Source organism: Lissotriton helveticus, chromosome 11, assembly GCF_964261635.1.
Source record: "Lissotriton helveticus chromosome 11, aLisHel1.1, whole genome shotgun sequence".
In the NCBI taxonomy this organism is placed as follows: domain Eukaryota; kingdom Metazoa; phylum Chordata; class Amphibia; order Caudata; family Salamandridae; genus Lissotriton; species Lissotriton helveticus.
In genome coordinates, this window is record NC_136072.1 from 1,026,243,338 (window position 1) to 1,026,260,493 (window position 17,156).

At 51.3% G+C, this 17,156-nt stretch overlaps 1 protein-coding gene across 4 annotated transcripts in view; it reads left to right on the plus strand.

Annotated features, from left to right (window-relative positions):
• HECTD4 (HECT domain E3 ubiquitin protein ligase 4) overlaps nt 1-17,156 on the plus strand; it is a 2,216,728-nt gene that overhangs the window by 762,571 nt on the left and 1,437,001 nt on the right. For all 4 annotated transcript variants that reach the window (XM_078667422.1, XM_078667425.1, XM_078667423.1 and 1 more), the window contains exon 33: nt 9,225-9,371. In XM_078667422.1, coding sequence (XP_078523548.1) covers nt 9,225-9,371 — 147 coding nt within the window. The remainder of the gene's footprint in view (nt 1-9,224; nt 9,372-17,156) is intronic.

Here is a 17,156-nt window from a genome sequence, read left to right on the forward strand (position 1 = left end):
CTTTTTTCCCTCATTGGGTCTCACCCTCATTGTCAGCAATTATAGTCTCAACCTCCTCCCCCAAGGATGGGTCTTTCCTTCATTACCAGTAGTTAGTCTCCCCCTCCTCCCCAGAGGATGGATCTCACCGCATTGCCAGTAGTTAGGGTCTCGCTATCCTCCCCGCGGCCATGATTTTACCAATATCCCCAGATATTGGGGTATCACCCTACTCCTCTCACCCTGCTTCTAAGTGTTGGGCTACCACACATTTCCAGCGGTGGAAGTCTCCCCCTCTCCCCCGACGATACGTCTTCTCTCTCCTCCCAGGAGTTGTGGTCTCACCCCCACAGGTTGGGGTCTCACCAGCTGTGGAACGGAATCGAATTCCAGTGAATTTGGGTAAATACCAGGGCAGGTGCACTCCCTCAGAGTCACCTGCTGCTTCCACTCCGCACGTGATGGTATTCCTACACAGAGTAAGGAAGAAGTCCCAACGCCTTGAAGACGTGGTTCGCCAATGCGCTTCTGGGTATCTGCGTTCTCAGACATTTCGATCCCGCTTTGGTGCGGGCAATACATTGGGCGATAGCTCGGTGGGTTTTAGCTCCTTCCGCTCACTCTTCAGGGTATCTCGAGGGAGATGGGATAATACCAGCAGGACTGTTGCACGTGGAAAGAAATAAAATATACATCCATTGTCACCAAGCACAATTCTCTGGTATTCCTTAGCATCAAACAGCGCTTGGATGTCCAGGACTATAGCGCCAACTAAGAATGCGAGGCTTTCATCATTTGCCCGTTCAAAAAATTGATATAATTGTTGTGAGTGAGAAGTCCCTGTTGTACCAGCAATTCAAGGCTTCAGCCCTGAGGCAGGATTGGATGGTGTGGAGCAAAGGAATTCTGATATTAAAGCCACAAACTGTGGGTGTCATTCAGCAGAGTTTAATACAGTTACATATTTCATGTATTTTTTCCAAGCGCTGTGTGCTGCATTTCGACTCCTCTCTAAGCGCTCTCGGAGGAATAGGGAAGCCGGTAATGGTGACGGACAATTGTAACTGTCTACAATCCAGTGCTTTATGTTTAGACTGTTTTGTACAGCGCTCTACACTGCAGCTTCTGATAGATACATCTGCCGTGTGGATTCCTCACCTTGTGAATATCCCCTTGCGTCAGCAACATTCGGAAATTCTTTTTGTAGCTTCGCGCCGACGTGGACTTGGACGTCATAGAGACACGGCATCGCACGCGACTCCGCTGATGTCACGACGCCTACAATTGGCCCACGCCGGCGTGATGACATCAGTTCCCTTTTTTCCGCGTCGTCGACGCTAACGGTTTCGGGATACTCAGTAGCTTTTGGTAACTCTGTTACTGTTTTTCTTCCTTTCTTTGTTCTCTTGCCTCTGTCTCCTTATAATGTCGACAAAGAAGACTGGATTCGAGCCCTGCAGGGAGTGCAGGAAGATGATGTCCGTTACGGACCCACATCAAGACTGTATTTGGTGTTTGAGCTCCGACCACGACGTAGATGGATGTTCGTCGTGTCAAAAAATGAACCCAAAGGCCCTGCGAGAAAGGGAGACCAAGCTTCTTGTGGCGAAACTGAAAGCCGATAAAGGAAAGAAGTCTTCAAAATCCCGCTCGAGGAAGTCGAGGTCGAGGTCAAGATCAAGATCTCGAGAGGCGCCGGCTTCGAAGTCTTCGTCGGATCGTGCTTCGAGGTCGCATAAGAAGCACAAGAAAAGGAGACATGAATCTCGACGTCATTCGGGTGAGAAGTCGGGGTCGAGATCGCCCAAGAAAGTTAAATCGAAGGTAATTCAACCACAAGAGGTTTCGGATCGGGAAGATGAAGCCTCGCCTTCGGAGTCGCTGGTTCAGTCTCCGACTCCGATTTCCAATCCGACTCCGATGCCGTCTCCGGCTCAAGAAGAGGTCGAGGAAGTTCCTAATGAGGAAGAAGAATCGACTCCTGTTGATGTATCAGATTCGAATCTGCCTCGAGATCGGCCTGAGGGTGATCATCCACCTTTTCCTGCACCAGGTCAGGATCCATCAGCGTTCCTCAACGCTATGTATGGAGTATTCTCGAGATCATGGTACCCCTCTGGTGCACCTTTGGGTCCCATGGGTCCAATGGCATTTAATTTGGGTGTGCCTCACTCTTATGCCCCGGCACCTTTCATGCCATATAGGCCAGCCCCGACTCCGTTGAGGCAGTGCCCGGCTCCACCGAGGTCGATGCTGAGGTAGACGCCGGCTCGACCGAAGTCGACGACTCCAGCACCGGCGTCACCCGCTCCAAGCAAATCTTTGGAGCATCCTTCTAAGCCTTCGGATTCGATACCGACGTCGGCTCTGGCGCCGTCGGAGTCGATGGTGGATCCTGCTGCGATCCGTGTTAAAGAGAGGTCTAGGAGGGAAGCTCAACGTCTCCTGGAAGAACGGAGGTATTATGAGTCTCATTCAGACTTGGAGGAAGGTGAACTGGATGAGAATTATTTCGAAGAGCTGGCTGATGCTAGTGGCCTTGATTTTTCCCCAGAGTGGGTGTTACCATCAGGTCCGGATACACCTTCTAAGGATGTCCAGCCATATCACGTGGTAATGAAAAAGGCAGCATGACTTTTAGGCTTGACATTACCTACTGTTGAGTTTAAGTCAAATCTACTTACAGAGGTTCTTCATTCTCCGAGCTCAGCTGTAGAACCATTACTCCCATTTAATGAGGCATTAACTGAACCTATTATGGAGGTGTGGAAAAAGCCTATTTCTGCTCCTGCTGTCTCAAAAGGTGTGGCGAGGAGATATAGGGTGGCTCCCGAGGACCCTGCCTTTTTATCATCTCACCCTTCTCCTGAAAGTCTAGTGATTCAGGCTGGGTGCTCTAAAAAGTCAGTTGGTGCTTTTCCCCAAGTGCCTGGTGACAAGGAGGCCAAGAAACAAGATCAAGTGGCCAAGAAAACGTTCTCCTCCGCAAGTATAGCATTAAAGTCAACGAATGCCACTTGTCTTATGGGAAGATATGTGCACGCACATATGGACTCAATGCGTTTGTTGATTCCTAAGGTCCCAGAGGACTGCAGGGGTGAATTTGAGGAGGTATTATCTGATACTCAAGCAACAGCTCGTCAGTTTATCCAGAGCGGTCTAGATACTGCAGATTCTGTGGCACGGATCATGGGCACTGCGGTTGCCACAAGAAGGTCAGCTTGGCTGAAATCCTCGGATTTTTCTACGGATGTGCAGTCTGCACTTTTAGATTTACCTTTTGATGGAGTTGGACTCTTTGGCAAAAAGGCAGATACAGCCGTAGAGAGATTTAAGGATAGCAGGGCAACTGCTAGATCTCTTGGTCTTCAAGTAAGAGGTTCAATGACAAGAAAGTTCAGAGGTTTTAGACGCTCTTCCTTTCGTACCTATAGACAAGGTCAACAGCAGCAACAACAACAGCAGCAGCAAAATACCTTGTATAGGTCATACAGGGGAAAGCAAAGGGCACGTCCTCGAGGGCGTCAAGCCTCTTCCTCCTCCACCTCCTCCAACCCCCCAGCCACAGAAAAGCAGCCCTAGATCCGCCATTCAGGATCATGTGAGTCCGGTGGGGGGTCGGCTTACCCACTTTCTACGGGATTGGGAATCGGTTACATCAGATCTTTGGGTTCTCAATCTCGTAGAAAATGGGCATGCCCTTCCCTTTCGGGAATTCCCTCCCAATTACCCTCCTTGCCAGGGATATTGCTCAGAGGAACATCTGTTGCTCCTACAGGAGGAAGTTCAAACTTTGTTAAGAAAGGGTGCGATAGAGGTGGTCCCAGAGCAGGAAAGGAGAAATTCAAGATGCTCACCCTTGTTCAGGTTCTTCAGGCACTGCTGGAAGAAGACTGGATGGTGTCGCTCGACTTGCAGGATGCGTACTTTCACATCCCCATCCTGAAGTTGCACAGGAAGTATCTCCGTTTTACGCTGGGATCGCAGCACTATCAGTTTGCGGTCCTTCCGTTTGGGCTTACTACTGCGCCTCGAGTCTTCACCAAGGTGATGGCAGTGGTGGCGGCGCTCTCAGGAGGTCAGGGATTCCTGTATTCCCTTATTTGGACGACTGGCTGATCAAAACAGAGTCGTCAGAGAGAACGCTCCTTCATCTGCGAGACAACCCAGTTGTTGTACAGGTTGGGTTTTTCAATAAATGTACCCAAGTCTCACCTGGTGCCCTCCCAGCGCAACCTGTTCATAGGTGCTGTACTGGACACAACTGTATGTCGTGCATTCCTCCCCCTCAAAGGATTCACGACATACAGGAAATGATTCCTTTATTTCACAATGGAGCGGTCGTTCCAGTCCTGAAGGTCCTTCGCCTGCTCGGTCTGATGGCTTCATGCATTCTGTTGGTCAACCATGCAGGCTGGCACATGAGGGCGCTCCAGTGGTGCCTCCGCAGGCAGTGGTATCAGCACAACGGAGATCTCAGGGAGTCAGTGAGGATCTCCAGAGAAGCTGCGGCGGATCTGTCTTGGTGGGGCGTGGAAGGCAACCGGTCTCAGGGGAAGTCTTTTCAGTTGCCTCCTCCGGTGGCCACAGTGATAACGGATGCATCCACTCTAGGGTGGGGTGCTCATCTGGGGGATCTGGAGGTCAAGGGTCTTTGGTCTCCAGAGGAAAGGTTGCTTCACATCAACCTTCTAGAATTGCGGGCGATACGTTTGGCGCTCAAGGCCTTCCTCCCTTCCCTTTGCGGTCGTTTGGTCCAGGTCCTGACGGACAACACGACCGCGATGTGGTACATCAACAAACTGGGAGGAGTGAGGTCTCAGTGTCTCTGCAAAGGGCGTCAAGAGACCAAGAGATCTAGCAGTTGCCCTGCTATCCTTAAATCTCTCTAAGGCTGGTTTTACTGAATCCGCTACCATACGGACTCGATCCCACATGTCTTTTGCTGCAGTGGGGCTTGGCTGCAGCTTTTGGGCAATAATATTCGGGGACGCCTGTTACTAGAGCTCATATACATACACATGAGCACCAGTTTGAACCCTTAGTGAATCTTCTTATAGACTATTTGGAAAGTCTTACTAGACATCGATCATGATGCCTACATTTTAACTGTGCATATTTGGCCACGAAACCTGTGTGGGGGATCCCTACGTTTGTTGTTTTACTTCCCGGGTGCATTCACCATCACACCTAGACCCACATGCTCTGACTGTACATCTCTGAACTCTTGGACCGTTGCCTTTTGAATACCCGACTATCCGGACTTTTTTATAAATATGGTTCATTACCTCATACTTATCATGTCTGGACAAGCCCCTATCTGATATACTACGTTGACAATTCGTCTCACCTAGCCTTGAAAAAGTCTTAGTACTTACCTTCAGTACTGACGAAACACGTGTCGGCTGTCTTTCTGTCAAGTCTACTCCTATGGATTTTTGTGAATAAAGAACATGATACTTTGAACTTTCTTGTTTGTTTGTGATGTTCAACTACTGCTGCTATCGGACAATCTCTACTTATTGTGAAACAACTAGGAGACCTATTAGTCTGCTCGCGTACACTTGTATGTTAGGAATGTGCTTGATTTGACCCCCTTGCTTCACTTGTATTTTGCCAATCATTGATTGTCATTGAATCCCTTTTGGTAGTGGGGGATAGTGGTCTATGCAGCACTCCGTCTTCGTAACTGAAGATTTATTACTATTCCAGTACTTGTTATATCCCAAATTGTCACTAGTGAATGTGCGGTCTTTTCCTTTTGGATACACCACTACCATTTTCCCTCTCTATCTTCTCTGCAAAGAGGCTCTGCGTCTCTGGTCCTCGGTTCAGGACCATCGGATTTGTCTGATGGCAAGTAGTCTGGCCGGAGTTCTGAACGTTCGTGCAGACAGTCTCAGTCGGCAGTTCTCTGCCGACCACGAGTGGAGGCTCCACCCGGAGGTGGTTCACGACATCTTTCAGATGTGGGGGACTCCTCGGGTGGACCTGTTCGCCACTCGCGCGAATGCTCACTGCCTGTCATTCTGCAGTCTCCAGTATCCGATGCAAAGGAGCCTTGGGGACGCGTTTCAGTTGAGTTGGGGAAATTAACTCCTTTACGCGTTCCCTCCCATACCTTTGATTCCTCGGGTTCTGAGGAAGATTCGCCTAGACCGGGCCCAAGTCATATTGGTCGCCCCGAACTGGCCAAGAAGGGTGTGGTATACAGATCTTCTCCACCTCTCCTCTCACCCGCCGCTCCGTCTCCCTCTCAGGGCAGACCTCCTCTCTCAGATGGAGGGGCAGGTTCTACACCCCCACCTCCAGACATTACACCTTCATGCCTGGAGATTGAACGGGGCAACCTGAATTCCTTTTCTCTCCCGCCTGACGTGGTGGATGTCATCTTGTCAGCCAGGCGTGACTCCACTAAGTCCATCTATTCTTATAGATGGTCAAAATTTGTCACGTGGTGTGGGGAGAAATCTATTGACCCTTTGAGAGCCCATTTGTCTGATGTTCTCCAGTTTGCCCTTTCTCTGGCGCAACAGGGGCTTGCTGTTGCCACGGTGAAGAGCTATCTTTCAGCGCTGTCGGCATTTCTTTGTTTGCCTGACCAGCCATCTCTTTTTAAATCTCTTGTAGTTTTAAGGTTTTTGAAGGGCCTCACAAATAAGTTCCCTCCTACTCCTTTTATTGTGCCTCAGTGGGACTTAAATCTAAATCTTGTATTGACCTTTTTAATGGGTGCTCCCTTTGAGCCTCTTCACAAATGTCCTATGAGGTTTTTGACTCTTAAAACAGTCTTCCTCGTTGCAATAACCTCGGCAGGGAGGGTAAGTGAGCTTCAAGCTCTTAGTTACAAGCCCCCTTTCTTGACCATTCATGTTGATCAAATGGTTGTTAGGACCAGGGCTGCTTTTCTGCCTGAGGTGGTGACTCCTTTCCACCTTGGTCAATCCATTACCCTCCCTACCTTTTATCCTCCCCCACACCCTTCTAAGGATGAGGAGAGGTTGCCCCGTCTGGGCCCCAAAAGGGCGGTGTCCTTTTACTTGGACAGATCCAAAGACTTTCGTTTGGATGACCAGCTCTTCATTGGGTTTGCTGGCTGCAAAAAAAAAAGGAAGAGCGGTCCATAAAATAACTTTGTCAAGATGGATCGTCCTCTGTATAAAGATCTGCTACTCTTTGGCCGGTAAGGAACCACCAGAGGGTATAAGGGCTCATTCTACAAGAGCTAAGTCTTCAACCTCAGCATTGGCTAGAGGTGTTCCTGTAGAGGATATTTGTAGAGCGGCAACTTGGTCTTCCCTCCACACTTTTGCGAAGCATTACTGCTTGGATTCCGAAGTGAGGAGGGACGGTCACTTTGCACGCTCTGTTCTCCAGGATTTCCTGGTTTAGAAGAGTGGACACCCTCCTCCGGGAGTGGGGACTGCTGTCGGACTCTATTCACAAGGTGAGGAATCCACACGGCAGATGTATCTATCAGAAGAACAAGTTACTTACCTTCGGTAACGCTTTTTCTGGTAGCTACAATATCTGCCTGTGGATTCCTCACTGACCCACCCGCCTCCCCGTTGTCCACTCTTCTATACCAGAGTTTCTGTAATGTATTTATTTTATTGTCAAGGAGTTGTTTATTTCACATGTTTTATTGCATTTGCTTCACACTGTGTGTGTTACATTGATATTTGTACTGCGTATACTGTGTATATGTCTACTGTCATTGGTCCGTCCGTGTGCCTCGAAGGCACGGAAAAAAGGGCGGAACTAATGTCATCACGCCAGCGTGGGCCTCTTGTAGGCGTCGGTGACGTCAGCGGAGTCGCGTGCGATGCCGTGTCTCTATGACGTCCAAGTCCACGTCGGCGCGAAGCTACAAAAAGAATTTCCGAATGTTGCTTACGCAAGGGGATATTCACAAGGTGAGGAATCCACAGGCAGATATTGTATCTAACAGAAAAAGCGTTACCGAAGGTAAGTAACTTGTTCTTCAGGGCGCTCGACTGGGCACCAGAGTACGTGCTGAACAATAAGGATTGATATCGGGACTGACCAACGAGGCAGCCATGCCTATATCACTCTCTCATTGTGTGACGTGATTATGTGAAAACCAGTGCACACAACCAGTTTTCACCAGTCCCTCGAGCCTAAGATAGCCCAGTGGGTTCAGCCGGAGGTGTAGTTATCAGCGTTCCACTTCCAGAGGCCACAGACCCCATCCAGAACCATCTCGCGAACCCTCTCCAATCTGCATACGATTCTTGAACCTCCGCAGGTCCCCCCACTGCTGCAGGCACTTGAAAGACACATATTTGAAAATAAGCGCTTCTTCCGACTGATCCTCCTCGGACCTATGAATCGATGTATTTGTCCATTGTGATGTGTATATGTGCCCTATATTGAGGCTTTCAAAGTACATCAGAGCCATTTCCTCACCCAGCTAGAGAGAAAACAAGCATTGATTTCTTACCTTTATAGGACTATGTGTTTGGCCCCATAAAGATAAGAAAGCTTTCACGGCGGGAAAAAGTCGGACGTGCCCGTCCAAGTGGGCCGTCTGAAAAAGAGAAAACTATACATCACAAAGTGTTCTTTCCCAATGGCTGGCCACCATTTAGCATAAACGGTGATGCCAGCAAATGGGAAAGAGGGGTGGGGCTTAAAGCCCGACACTGAAGCTCCCTCAAAAAAGTTAATTCTCGCCAGCGAGACTGCGCATGTGTGCAGCCCCCAGACGAGACCTAAAAATCAGCATACCGGATGGCCTCAGTGAGCCTGGTTTATAATTAAAATTACATGCCAGACCTATTACCAAGACGTGTTTCCTTTACGGATGAACACCTGCATTTGGAGTTTCGCACAGCTGATGAACCACCTCATCAGGCTTGAGGTGGATTTCTGCAAAGTAGCTATAGATTGAGACTGACTTGCTACCCCAGTGAATATACCCAAGAACTAGCTACCCATTTGCGACTGGGCAGCAAGTTTATAATGACACTAGATGGGGCGACTATCACTAGATTTTTCTGCATGTAATACTGTGCAAGGCACTGCAGTTACAGGAAGGGAAATCACTTAATAGCCCCACCTGCAGCTAGTAGCGGACTAGAGGTCATAGCCTCGGCTGACCTGTTGGGCCAGAGTGCTTCCTGTTAAATGAGGTCAACATTTGATTACATTTGGGAGGGTGTTTTATTTAAGTTGAACCTGTAACGTGTGAAGTCATGCACTGAAGATTTGTTTGTTTGCAGAATTGAAGAACTCACATGTGGTGGAATGGTGGAGCAAGTTCAGGATGCCTTTGGAGAGACCATGACTTCAGTCGTTTCACTCTGCGCTCGTTACCCCATTGCTTGTGCAAATAGCATTGGTCTCTTGTGCACAATTCCTTACACAAGGTACCCAAATGAAGAACTATAATACAATGTTTCAGTTAATGTTTCATTTGTTTAAATGTATTTATATAAGATATAAGCTTAAGCTAAAAGTAATAAATCTATAAATTGCCTGAAGGGAATATGAACTGTTAAGAATACCTCCGGTCTGCATACTTCTGTAAGTATACTGACAATGTAATCAGTATTAAGCGTTTTGAACATCAGATTACAAGGTATGGAATTATACTTCATGACATATTTAGATTTTACATAATTGATATTTTATAGCTTCATGTATGTTGTCATGCTCTGTGCCGTCTTGATCCTGCGTAGTTGTGAAGTGGGATTTGTTCATATGCGTTCATCTTCCACTACTTTTTCAAAAGAGCCTATCTCATTTAAGACACAGAAACTCATTGATCTTGTATGGGTCCAACAATTGTGGCTTTCATTGTCAAGTCTGTTAAACTCTAGCTTAGTGCTATTGATGAAATAAATATTTCTTCTTCTGAATTAGACCACACTTAGCATGCCACTATGTCAATTTATATCTGAAATATGACTGTGTAGAGATTGTTAGAGACAGGAAGGCTACTACTGCCCTGGGTCGGGGCGTCCCTTTGCAGGACATCTGTCAGGCAGCTACGTGGGCCTCGCTGCACACGTTTGCAAGACACTACTGCCTGGACAGCCAAGTCTGGAGAGATGGCTTCTTTGGCCGTTCCGTTCTCCGGGACTTTCTGGTGTGATCTTGGTTCGCAGACCCACCACCGGAGTTGGTATTGCTGGGATATCTATTCTAAGGTAAGGAATCTAACTAACGTGTTTCTTTCTGATGAACAAGTTACTTTTGGTTATCCCCAACATACCTTTGGGGATTCCTGAGGCGGAAGCCGGAACCCGTGTAATTGCAACTTTTACTCGCACTATCTCACTCTTTTAAACATATTGGAGCGCAAAGCTTACTTTAATCACGCACCTCCCGCCCGTCCATTTCAGCCGAACAGGTGCTGTCTGGTAACAGAGACGGGAACAGGTTTGCCCACAGCATTGAGCCGCCATCTTGGGGGTGATTGCAGGTCGGCGGGCTAGTTGTTGTGGCCCACCTGACCATAACAGCATATAATGAGCCCACCTTCCCGGCCGCGCAGCGGGCGCGCCGGCCGCGCTAGGTCGAGCCGGGAGGCTGGACATGCGGCACAAATAACTCCAGAGGCCCCATCGCGTGTCACCTATTCGGTAGGTACCCTGAGAGAGATCTGGGATCTGATTTCCTCTTATTCCCCTGATCTATGTTTTTTAACCGAAACCTGGTTAACGGCCACAAATTACTCCGCCATTAACTTTGCAATCCCCGCCGACTATATATTTATCCATCTGGATAGAACGGGGAAGATAGGTGGTGGTATAGGGATCGTTTTTAAGAGTCATCTAAAAGTGCAATGGCTCTCCACGATGTCTAACAGCTCAATGGAATTGGGAATCTTTAGAGTCACTATGTCCCCAACAACATCTTGGGATGGGGCTCTGCTTTACCGCCCCCCTGGACCCAAAACACACTTCGCCAACCGCTTGACGGAATTCGTCGCCATGCAGGTCTTGGCCTCCAGTAACTTCATTCTCCTGGGAGATTTTAACTTCCATGGAGAAGATGGAACAAATCCGGAAGTAGCGAAACTCATTTCCAGTCTGAGCGACATCGGCCTATCACAGAGGGTATCTGGTCCCAGCCACTGTGCCGGCCATTCATTAGATCTTCTCTTTACTAACTCAGATTGGCTAAGAGTATACCCTCCCCTTCCTCTTACCTGGACGGATCATAGTATTATCCAATTTTCCTTCCACCCCCCTTCCAAGGCTTCTTATATGAACAATCAGAAGCCACTAAAAAACAGTAGGACTAGGCCCTGGAAAACACTCACCCTGGAAGCTTTCAATGAGACGTTTTCCCATCTATGGGTTGATCCGGATCTACCTTGCCAGGACCCTGCGGCTATGTTGGATAGTTTCAATTATTTATTATTATTATTATTAGGGAGTTTTATAAAGCGCCTGGTTTACGCCCAAGGCGTGTCCCCGCGCTGTGGTAAGTAGGGTGACCGTGTAACAACCCAACAGTAGTTAGCGTCTGAACAGATGGGTCTTAAGTTTTCGCCTAAACAGGGTTTCCGAAAACTCCATGCGTAGTTCTATCGGCAGATCATTCCACCGCTTAGCGGCCAGGTATCTGAATGATCTACCCCCCATGCGTGTTTTCTTTATTTTGGGGATTTTCAGAAGACCTGTACATGACGATCGCAAGCTCCTGGTGGGCTCATACCAGGTAACCAGACTTTGTAATGGGGCAGGGGCTTTTCCTCTCAGAATACGGTGGCATGTGGCCAAAGCCTTGAATTCCACCCTGCTTCTAACCGGAAGCCAGTGCAACTCCTGGAGCGCTGCCCTGGAGGGAGATCTTCTAGGAAGCCTCAAAACAAGGCGAGCGGTAGCATTCTGCAACTCCTGGAGGCGGTTTTAAACCTTTTCCGTTGCCCCCAGATACAACAGATTGCTGTAGTCCATGCGAGAAGTGACTAACGCATGCACCAGCGTCCGGCGAGCAGTAATGGGTAGGAAATCCAAGATCTTCCTCATGGTTTTTAAAATGCCGAAGCATGTCCCCACCACTCGACTGACCTGGGAGTCAAAAGCAAGATCATCATCTAGCCACACACCCAGGTCCTTTGCTTCGTGACATGGGACAGGTACCTCTCCCAGGCAGGATGGCCACCATGCCGACGACCAGACAGGTGGACCCCCCCCCACCACGAGCACCTCGGTCTTGCTGCCATTGAGTTTTAGGCAGTTGGCGGACATCCAGGCTGCCAGTTCTTGCATGCAGACTCTGAACTTGTCCGCCATTAGACCAGGTGCGCGTGAGAGGGATACCACCAGCTGAGTGTCGTCAGCATAGGACACAAGACGTAGTCCGTGGCCTTCAACAATGGTCGCCAGCGGGGAGACATAAAGATTGAACAGGGTAGGGCTCAGGGACGAGCCCTGCGGCACGCCCTGGCCCAACCCGATCTCCCTGGAGTAACACTCTCCCTGGCGAACTTGGAAACACCTGCCTGTCAAGAAGGACCGGATCCATCTAAGCGCAGTTCCTGACACCCCTCCATCATTCAGACACTGTAGCAAGGTGGAATGAGCTACAGTGTCGAATGCTGCGCTTAGGTCCAAGAGGATCAGGGCCATGGTTTGGCCCTCATCCACTCCCTGCCGCAGAGCCTCTACTGCCATGAGCAATGCTGACTCCGTCGAATGTCGGGGACGGAAGCCAAATTGAGAGTCATGGAGTAGAGAAGCTTCCTCTACAAAACCCATCAGCTGGAGGTTTACAATTTTTTCGGCAATCTTCGCCATATATGGTAGGAGGGAGATAGGGCGAAGATTGTCTAGCCTATCATAGCTAATATTGGGCTTTTTTCGAAGGGGGAGAACCACCGCTCGTTTCCAGGCATCCGGGACAGTGTGAGTCTCGAACGAGAGGTCCATAAGACGGCGGATATGAGGCTCCAAGACATGCAGACTGCCCATCAGGCGTCCAGGAGTAGTAGGATCACGGGGAGAGCCTGATTTAATTGACCCACAGATCTGAACGAGTTTTTCAGTGGGTGGGGTTACGAATGTCGCTAGCACCCGTCGTTCACCTCTTGCCTTGGGTGCCTCTACCACCTCGGGGTCCATGTCAGCCCTACTGGGGAAGGTTGAGTATATAGTGGCGACTTTATTGGCAAAGAACTCCGCTACTCGGTTGCAATGGTCAACTGTGCAGAGTTCCTCTGGGACTGCTGCAGGCTTTCCCACTGAGAGGGATTTGTATATTAAAAACAATTCTTTCGAGGAATTTTCTGCTTCCCCAATCCTAGTGCCATAATAGATTTTTTTGGCCTTTTTGATTAGACCATGGTAATTTCGCCTACTAGAAACATAGTCCAATCTGGCTTGTGTGGCGAAATCTATTCTCCAGCGCCTTTCTGCCCGCTTGCACTTAGATTTGGCCATACGGACTTCTTCATTAAACCAAGGTGCATTTTTCAATGCGCGTCCCCCTGTTTTAATCTGGGCAAGCGGGGCTACTTGGTCCAGGGCGACTAAAATGCGTTGGTCTAAACTATTATTAACAGTTTCCACATCCGTTCCCCCTAATTCATCCCCCACCATAAGAGCTTCATTGAACCTGGCAAGTGAAAAATTGGCCCATCTCCGTCCAGGACGGTGAAGTGCTACCTTTTCTAAAACTTTAGCTCCCGGAATAGAGATCGAAAAGGGCGTCAAGTGGTGATCAGACCATGGGATGGGTACGGGGGCTAGAGCTTTCACTTGCCCCCAGTTGGCGAAAATAGGGTCCAGCAGGTGGCCCCGCTGATGGGTAGGGGATTCACCTACCAGCTCGAGCTGAAGGGCCCTCAGCTCCTTGCGAAGGTCCCCTGCCCCCTTATCCGTGGGATCATCCAAGTGTATATTGAGGTCACCCAGCACCAAAAACTTATCTGTGCGTAAGGCTGCCTCTGTAGCACTTTCGATCAGACTTTGTGTAAATCTGGTTGAGGGGCCCGGTGGCCTATATATCAAGAGGCCCTTAACAGTGTATCCCCCGTTGACTTGGATGGAGAACGCGCCCGCCTCACTATCTATAATCTCAATCTGCTCCAGAAGGCAACATAAGCCCTCCCTTACAACAATGGCTATTCCTCCACCTCTGCCTTTGGGTCTATCTAGCCGTACTAGGGTATAGCCCTCCGGGATGGCTTCCAGGACCTCTGGGGCGGAGTCGCAGTCCAGCCATGTCTCGGTGAGAAAGACTAGGTCCCATTGTTGTTCTCTAAGGAGATCAAAGATATCTAGGCGATGCTTGCGTAACGACCGAACATTCAACAAGCCGCAGATCAATTTGCGGTGTTCTCTAATAGTGTGTATGGACAAGTCGAACTTGAACTGGCATTGGCTACACCCCGTGTTCTTTTCCACACTCATGCCATGTAGACACAAATTACTGGCACACATCTTGCGGTAGGATAGCAAGTCCGCTCTGCTCCAATGAATGTGTCCTGTAGGAAGGGCAGGGAGCATGGCCCTGGGCCGAGTTCGGCCGCGGACGGGCGCAGACGGGCTTGACTTGAGCGCGACTTCGGCGCGCCTACGTCGCGCCCGCTGCGCTCGTCCGCTGCGCTGCCGAGAGTGCATCCGCCTTTTATGCCCCCCAGCGAGTGCCTCAGGAGCACTAGACCGCTGACCGGTCTCCCCGCTCACCGGAAGTAGCCGTCTCGACCTTCCTCGCCCTCCGCACAATCGGTGCTAATCACCGCGTCGGACCGAGGCGGGAAGGAGGGGAGAGATCAGCCCAGGTGTCGGTTTCTGCAGGTAAGCCAGCAACTAACGTGGCACAGAGTTAAAACTTAAGTCCGGGAAGCCTAGATCGCTATCCCGTCAAGCAAGTGCAATTTGCAGTTTCCAAAGATTAAAAGCGCATTAAAAGCTGCCTCAGCGCCGAGCACAGTGGCTGCAGACACTGCCACTACCTACTCACCACCACGCGAGCCGGCTCCTTCAGTGCCTTTTATGCCCCCCAGCGAGTACCCTGGCTAGAACGTTCATCTGAAAGAGACACGTTAGTATTAGATTCCTTACCTTAGAATATCCCCAGGCGTCAGACTGGATCCGGAAATTTTTGCGTAGCAGTACCCTTGCGCGTCGGTAGGCGTCGTCTGCGGCTCCGCGTCCGTCGTCGGCGTCGTGGGCGCCGTGATGACGTCGTCGGAGTACTTAGACGCCGCCTCCGCGTGCTGACGTCAGTTCTCTTCTTTTTTCCGCGCCAGCAAGCGCAGATCTGGAAAAAGCAGTAACCCTAGTCACTTTTTGACTAACTTTTTTGATCCTTTTTGATTGCTATTTCGAGTCTCTCGACTCCGAAACGGTGCCTTAAGGGATGCCCGGCTTCAAGCCTTGTGACGATTGCGACCGGCTGATGTCTGTCACGGATCCTCACTGCGTCTGCTTGTCGTGTTTGGGCTTCGACCACGACGACAAGCCTGCTCCGACTGCCGGGCCCTCTCTTCGAAAGCCAGGCGGGAGCGGTCCCGTAGGCGCCTCGAACTCCGGCAGTCGGCCCCGCGCCGTGAGAGGTCCCGATCCCATGGGAGGTCGAGGGACAGGTCGCGGGCTCGGAGCCATCACAGCTCCGAGAGTAGGCCGCACTCCTCCGGGTCGAAGTCGTCGCCAGGTAAGAGGCACAAGAAGTCCAAGCGGCGTCATCGCTCCTCGGACTCCCCCCCGACGCTCACGCGATGCGGCCGGGGGTTCGGGTGACACCGCCCACGCGGCTCCGTCGGAGTCGCGGGCGCCGCGTGCAGCTCCACACCCTCCGGTCCCTGGGCTGAACGCGTCGCTGGAGGAGGTCGAGCGCTTCCTCATGGCCATGAGGAAACTCTCTCCTCCGACGGGCTCCGCGGCGCCTTCGGGCCCAGCGGACCCGTCTGGGGGCCCTAGCGGGTCGGCGGCTCCGGCCCGACGCCGTCGGGTGCTTTGGCCCCGACGCCGCCGACGCCTTCGGGCCCGCCGCCGCAGGACCCCGTTATCCCGACGCCGCCGGTGCCTTCGGGCCCGGCGCCGAGGGGTCCAGTTGTTCCGACACCGCCGACGCCTTCGGGCCCGGCGCCGCAGGATGCCGCTGGTCCTCCTTCGGGATCTGGTTCGTCGCCGGTGGATCTGACGACCTCCCCGGCGTCGGACCCTCAGGTGTCACCTCCGGCGCCGACCTCGGGCGGCGCCGTCCCCGGTTCCACCTTTGTTCCTGTTCCGGCGTCGGGACGGCCCCGATGGGCGCCGCTCCAGACGCCGGTTGGAGAGTTCCATCTCTACGAACAGGCCCCATTAGATGAGAACCCTGAATTTCAGGAGATGGGTGATGAAGAGGACTGGGAGGGGTCTGAGGACCCTCTGACCAGGGAGTGTCAGTCTCATGAGGACTGGGCAGGAGACCTTGGGGAGGCCAGTGGCCTGGACACCTCTCCAGACACTGGTTTTGTCTCCCCTCCTTCCGTGGCATCGGAGGAGGGGGCAACTTATAGTGTGGTGCTGATGAGGGCTGCCCAGGCCTTGGGCCTTGAGTTCCCCGTCGCGGCCGTGAGGACTAACCTCCTCACTGAGGTCCTTAAACCGCAGTCAAGCTCTGCCGAGCCTCTGCTGCCCTTTAATGAGGCCTTGACCGACGTTCTTCTGGGCACTTGCTCCAAGCCCGCTACGGGTTCGCCCGTAGATAGGAACGTGGCCAGACGCCACCGCCCCGCCCCGGGCGACCCATGTTTCCTGTCCTCCCACCCTACCCCTGAGAGCCTGGTCATCCAGGCCTCCAATTCCCAGACCGCATTCCCGTCCGCCCCCCCGGACCGGGAATCCAAGAGGTATGACCAGTATGGGAAGAAGATCTTCTCATCACTTAGCCTCGGCCTGCGGTCTTCTAACACCGCCTGCCTCTTGGGACGTTACACCCACTCTGTGTGGGATAAGGTCGCGGAAGTGCTGCCAGAGTGTCCGTTGGAGGTACGGGCCAAACTTGGCCAAGCCCTTGTGGAGGGCCGGGATGCAGCCAAGTATTCCATCCGGTGTGGGCTGGATACCACTGACTCGCTGGGTAGAGCGATGGCAACGACGGTGGCGGTCAGACGCCACGCCTGGCTGAGGTCCGCCAACTTCTCTGCAGATGTCCAGAACACGCTTATGGACATGCCGTTCGATGACCGTCGCCTCTTTGGCAACAAGGCA